Source organism: Anneissia japonica, unplaced genomic scaffold (genome assembly GCF_011630105.1).
Source record: "Anneissia japonica isolate Jap-2015-1 unplaced genomic scaffold, ASM1163010v1 scaffold7731_len1735946_cov199, whole genome shotgun sequence".
Taxonomy (NCBI): Eukaryota; Metazoa; Echinodermata; class Crinoidea; order Comatulida; family Comatulidae; genus Anneissia; species Anneissia japonica.
This window is the reverse complement of record NW_022758997.1, coordinates 1,374,842-1,382,253: the sequence shown is the minus strand read 5'-3', so window position 1 is coordinate 1,382,253 and position 7,412 is coordinate 1,374,842. Positions and strand designations below refer to the sequence as shown.

Here is a 7,412-nt window from a genome sequence, read left to right as displayed (position 1 = left end):
CTCTCATTTATAAAATCAGTCTTAACACCAATTTTTAAATTAATAAAAATAAATATCGAAAACATCAGAATATGAAAAGGAGGATCAAACAGTAGTTTGCTTTTGAAAATTTGGATTAAAAATTGTATGTTTTAAATATTGAACTCGTAAAATAAGTTACTGTAATCAAAAGTAATAAAAGCAATAATTTTAATATTAATAGGCCTAATATTAATAATAATAATAATAATAATAACAATATTATTAAATGTTATTATACTGGTAGGCTTTCATTATTACTGTATTGATTTCAATTCAATTCGATTTATTTATTCATCAAGTTATAATCACTACAAGTTGATTAATACAGCAATAGTCCCAGGCCCGTAACCGCGTTCATGAGATAGGGGTTTCCTATGTCAAGTTATAACTCAGAAGTGTTTCTTAAATAGAAAAATGTTACGATAAAATATCGCTAGAGTAGTAAAGAGTTCAAAAAGGAGGGTTCGACTGAACCAACAAAACCACCTGGTTACGAGCCTGAGTCCTAAATGATACCGTAAGTGAAAAGGTATAAACAAACAAGCATAATTATGTTTAATACGGTACATATGTAATCTCAAAGAAAAATTATAAAAAGTAAACGCACATACATACGCAAACAAATACAATAATATACATTGCATATAGGCTGGCCTACAAACTTTCCCGCAACAATCAAGTTATATACTTAACAATTTTGAAATCCTCTTAAAACATTTTGACTTTTCACGTACACTTTTAATTTGGTTTGCAATGAGTGATCATATTGTTAATTTTCCAATTAATTTTCTAATGATCATGCAGGAATTATAGACCAATAATGATCGGGCTCATCGATCGTTTTAATTAAAATCGCTTCTGAAGATTACCTAATCATCAACATTAATCATCTTCATTACCACGATCTTGTAAGTTGTACATATATTTCCATGACTAACTCAAAAACGTTACGAGAGTGACATTATCGCATATTGCGCATTTTAACAGGAAAACGGGACTAACACAAAAGAGCGACTTCAATTTTTTAGTGTTTAATTAGAGCCTAATTAATATTATGAGGTAGGCATTTGTTACGGAATTCTATACATGGATTTCAACTAATGTACAAACTGCGCTTGTTTCTTATTGCCTGAAGAATGCATTGTGTCTGCTGGCATTAACAAATAATACATAAGTGGTAAAAAATGACTAAGTGCTTTTGATGTTTCTCGATTGGAGTATAAAATTAATAATTCGATGCCTATCATGTAATTAAGTTTATGTGTGAAATGAGTAAATGAAAATGATCCAGAACAGAGAGAAAACATTCGTTTTGAACGATGTCTTTCATAACCACACTCTCAATCGTGCTATACCATCATGTCATATCATATCATACGGTAACATATCTTATTATATTATACCATATCATAACATATCGTATTATATTATATCATATCATATTGTATCATCACACCAAATCATATAATACCGGTATCGTATTCTATCATAACATATCATAGGCCTATATATATATATATATATATATATATATGTGTGTGTGTGTGTGTGTGTCATACATCATTTATTATTCTATCGTATCATATCATAATCTATCATACTATAGGCCTATCATAAGGCTCTGTATCATATACATAACATTTATCTTATATATCATATACCATAAAATATAATACAATCATATTATATTTATATCATACAATCAAAATTAAAATAATTCAAATGACAATAAACCCATCCCAACCCACATCCGCCCCTTTAATTAATTTTGTACAATGAAATAGTTCTAGAGCTTTTTTAGGTTAAATACCAGTACCATATTTCATATAATGCTTTGACCTATAACTTTACTGTACAATATTTTAGCGTTTATCCTCAAAATACGCAAATTATACTTTGCATAATCTTCTCAGAAGATCTATTCAACAATAGAAACAATGAATCCGATTGGAAGCATTTCGACAGAAAATCGCTAATAACTCGCAATATCGCGTCCACAATACATTTCTTTTTCTTATATACTCATTAAGTTTTAAATAAAGGTGATTCGTTACCATCATCAGGCCTCATCATACGCGTACCATCACTCGTTGTGTCTTGATGTATTTTGACACAATATACCGCATTATAATTTATACACTTTATTAAGTATTCTAGCGGTGATGAAAGTCTGTTAATGAAGCCTAAATGTTCCGGCGGTCCACAGAATGGTACAATATTATATTTTGAGTATCCTAAATAAACACTAATGAAGCAAAATCATGGAATAATAAGTTATTGGAAGATTTACTCTGTATGCCTAGAAGTCTAATATATCGGGAGGGACGTGCTCTCTTCTTCAGCGTAAAGCCTACTGAATATAAAATCGTAGTTGTAACATAACAAGAACAAAATAATCAATAGGCCTATACTGCGCGGTAAGCGGTCTCGCCCACGCAAAAGGCCCATACACATATACTATTATAATATATATATATATATATATATATATAACGTAATATAATATAATATATATTGTATATAAATAATTTATATTTGCCTCAGTATGTCTTTATTATACTACTATATATATATATATATATATATATATATATATACATATATATATATATGACATATAATATAATATAACATATTTATAGATTATAAATAATTTATTATTGCCTGAATATGATATGTCTTTTGCACCTAGTTATTCCACTGATAGCACGAGACATAGAAATGTCGGTAGATGTTTCATTTACATTTTAACCTCTCCAGTTGGTCTCTCTTATACGATGCAGCAACTTTACATATTCTATTTATAACTTGTTTTCGTATTTGAATGAGCAAGAAGAATATTGTCAAATGAGTATAGTAAATATTGTAATACAAGTATAAATAAATTATTAAAGCACAGCATAATAAGCATTATAGTATAACATAAAAAAGATAAGAAAATTATAATATTAAATAAATAATTACCACAAACAAAGAAACCGCATATATTTAATAAATTTATATCTATGATTGTATTGCACACGGCTAAATAGCTAGCCAGGCTGAATAGCCAGCTAGGCTCGCTCGTCAACCTTGACCCACTAGAGACTCCGCCTGCAAACTTGTATCTAACGCTTCTTTCCTTGTCCATCCGATGGCCAACTAATTGTTGAATTAATTAATAATTGATTGTGAGGATATACCGGGATTTGTCCATAGGCCAAGGTTGTTGCACAATGCTAATCCATACAGCACAAATGGAAGCAGTAATAATAGACTGTTGTGTTTATAAGGGTTGGATTATGGAAAGATGAAACAACAGCAATCAACTAGTGGTCACTCAACGCAGATATTTGTGTTTTTAATGGGTTAATTTTTTTAATTGTTTCATCATACCATAGAATCACAATTATATAGAATCATCACATACCGTTTTCCCTCAGTGTTTATGCCAGGTTAAAATAGATGGAACACACCGATATATAGGCAAGCAATATATTATTATTATTATTATTAGGCCTATATTATTATTATTATTATTAGGCCTATTATTACGACAATTCGAGTTTATCTTTTATAGGACTATAGGCCTACCAAGTGTTGAATCTTTGTTCAAAAAGTATCTTTTCGGAGATCTCGCCTGGCCATCTATAATACTTCAGAAATGGGCGTATTAGTATTCGTAGTCGGAGTCGAAAACTAGCGTTACTTCACGCATGTGCAAAAGGGTTTGAAATCGCGGCCCTATCGGAGGCTTTGTAATTAGAGTGTCACATTCATACAATTTATTCGAATCCCGTAACACTAACAGTTAAAGAGACAGACTATGATGAAAATATTAATTCTACTGTTGAAAACTGGTAGCTTAAACATACAGTAGGCCTACAATATAGAAAATTTACACAAAAAAATTATACATATATACATACGAATATATAGACAACTTAAAGGTCAAAATCTATTTATATATATTTTTATAGCATCACCGCAAGACGACTTAGAGTTGGTGCATAATATTCCCGCAAAACGTAAAGGGAAACTATTTAAAATCCTATCTGGAGTTCTTCTGTTATAGATGGCGACATAGAAAATACTGCAAAGTGACGTGCCGTATTACCCATTCGAAGAAATAACGCCGAGGTACCAACACTTATTAGCGTCACTTTATCGTTTGAGGGCGATATAGAGAATTTCTTTAGTACCTGTGGAACACTTCTCTTGAATAAAAAAAAAATGCTAAATTTAGCATTTCGAATATTCATAAATTACTTGCACACAGTAAGTTTTACGCAACACTGCTAACAACTGAGATATCATAAATTTCCAAATGATAATGACAATGTTTATAACGTCATATGTTCCTAAAATATTCAAGCAAGAATAAATTGTTCTGCGGAGAACCATCAGGTAGAATTTAAAAGACTAGTACAGTATAGTCGGGTGGCATGAAGACTCGAATGAGGCTGAACTTGGAAAAACATTAATGACACAACATGTGGCTATTTTGGCGGCCATTTTAAAATAAGTACTCCTTGTATACCCTGACCCACCTGAAAATACGTGTATGTATATGTGTGGGTTTGTGTGTGTATCTGTATATGTATGTGTGTGAATATATATATATATATATATATATATATTTGTATAATTATATATATATATTTGTATACTTATATATATAGATGAAAGAAATAGTCGGAGGCTTGGATGGAATAAAACGTGTATTTAAGCTTTCGAGCTTACACTCTTCATCAGGATCTAAGGTACAAAAAATGTACATGTATAGTTTTTGTTTATAATAAAATAATTGCATTTAAATACCTAGTAGTCTCCTGATTCTTAAATTTTTTTTGACTAGCAAAGGTTGAGATAGATATTGACACTGACCATTTCTAATATCACAATTTGTTAAATGTGCGGCGGGTTGTCCTGGTTCCTGGGAGATTTGGGACCCCTGAATTAAAATCCATATGATTGCGGCCTGACAACCATCTTTGGCTAGAAAACCCCTTGTTTACGGCCCAACACCGACCATCTGTAAGAAGTAATACTCCCTTTCAACAAAAAACCAAGAAAACAATCAAAAATCAAATAATATAATTAAACTTTTTAATTTTAATTAGATAAATGCATAAAGGAAACATTGACAATGTTGTCATCGCAGCTGATTGAATTCTAGAAACTTAACTCTCAGATTACCATACACTTTGATCACATCTGAGATATTTAAAAAATCAAATTAAGAAAAATTAAACAATAATATCGATTAGTTGAGCACCAAAGAACTATGCTGGTATAGGTCAAATGTTACTGAAGAACAAAAAAAAACTGCTTAAAAATTGTGTTTAACATCTGGGAAAATGAGATTGGGCATATTCCACTGGTTCATTTCATTGACTACGATTTTTCGTTGAGTATTATTTTCATTCGACTGGTTCATAAAATAGACTTCGTTGACAACGAAAAATAACGTTAACCAGAGTGTGTTAATCAGCGTTAACGTATCCATGTGACCAAAATAAACATGGCCAATTGGTGAGTTTAGAAACGACATTTGCGTTAATATTATTTAGATTAAATTTCAGAAAATAAAAATTATAAGTGTAGGCTAACAGAATTCAAAAACTGGATGAAAATATTTCTTTTACGAAAAACCCATACTGCCACAAGCTGAGGCAATCTTGACTACGTAGTGTAACTATGCAGCCATTTTGTTTTGTTGTGTATTTACCAGTTTTCTATTCTACTGATCGTCTTTGTTAAGTAGGATTTTACCGCTGCGCAGGTGGGCGTGGTTTAACGAAGAACGACCAGTCGAATACAGCCATTTAGACAGCTAAGCACTTTGCAGACTATCAAATTTTACTTGAAATAACATGTGACATGCCTAAATATGGTCATGATGATATCCCATCATGACCATATATAGGCACATCATGACTATATATGGGCATTCAAAGAAAATTTGATACAGCTTAAGCTTAAATCTGCTCGATCACCCTCTCCCAGTCACTGTTATTCATCCAGTTCTAATTACAAACAAAATAATAATTAAAACAGCTTGTTGAATAAGTAACAATATCAACATCAATTTAACAACCGTAAGTATTAGGACATATTAATACCAGTAGTTTTTATCGCTTCACTGCAAATAAAATATTTTTTTTATACGAATTTCCACTCTTCTATATATTTACAGTGTGATTATATACATACAACTTCATGTACAAATAAAAGAATGTCTTAACATGAAATGAAGTCAACATATCACTTTTAATTTATGGTTGAAGAGTGAAAACAAATTTCTTTAAATTAAAATTTTTTTCCACTTGATAACAAATCTTAGTCAAAGGCTGAGGCTTTGTCTACACTATCAAATTGTATGTGATGATGTCATATTACACTCATGTGCACACATCACATTTATTTTTAAAACACTGAAAAACTATTATTTAAATCCCAAGCTCCATATCTCCCGCCTATCCGCTTTTCATACACTCCCGGCATCAAAGACTTATGATGGTAAAATTGTGGCAGATATAAATGCTGTAACTGGGTAAGTAAAGACTTTACTTCAGCTGCTATAGTGATATATGTTGAGGTATACTTGAAAGAAGGGTTGATGGTTTTTTAACACTGAAATTCAGAAAGATAATACACAGTAGGTTAAAATGAATATGAAATACTTCTGTTTTTAAACATGATTTTAATGTTCCTGTAATCAAAATTTTTTTACAGTGCTACCCTTTCAGCAAGGCTGATATTAAACAACAGTTCTTCTGCCATATTGATTCAGTGATATGGGATTACAGTAACAATTTATACTTAGAAACCAGGGCTGGAAAAAGTGTGCGACCGGCAGTCGGAAGTATTGCCCATTACCCCGGAGACATTTTAGAAAAAAAACAACAACATTTTTTTGTTACACATCACAATTAAATGCATACCGGTAATTCAATTTGATATTTATGCTTACTCCAAACCACTAAATTTAAATTTACTACTGTTTAGCTATAATAATGTGCTGGAGGCAATTGATCAAGTAATTTTCATGGTTGGAGGCACAAAAATATTTTTTCCAGGCCTGTTAGAAACTATGACAGGCTTATTTCCTCTCGACTCGCGACAACTTTTCTCGCTGCGATTGTCTATGTCACAGGGTAGTGAGTCTGGGCAAACTCCCTAGTTTGTTGTACAGAATCAAAAAAGTGGGTTAACAAAAAGAGGTATCTTTGTGTAATAAAACTGCTTTAAATGAAAAGATCGGCTGAATTTGATAAATTTTTCCTTGAACGGTTATAGAGTGCAAATCTTAAAGTCGTCCATTCATTCCAGTTCGCAGTGCTCCTTCTGCACTATCACGGTATATATAATAAAAAAATTCAAACCAATTTAAATATTACAAAAAATAC

At 31.3% G+C, this 7,412-nt stretch overlaps 1 protein-coding gene across 1 annotated transcript in view; it reads right to left on the bottom strand.

The window, feature by feature from the left end:
- Positions 1–5,094: 5,094 nt before the first annotated feature.
- LOC117125517 (zinc finger CCCH domain-containing protein 14-like) overlaps positions 5,095–7,412 on the bottom strand; it is a gene marked incomplete in the record, with an annotated part of 12,109 nt that continues 9,791 nt past the window's right edge. Inside the window, 1 exon segment of the mRNA XM_033272029.1 lies at positions 5,095–6,636. Coding sequence (XP_033127920.1) covers positions 6,582–6,636 — 55 coding nt within the window.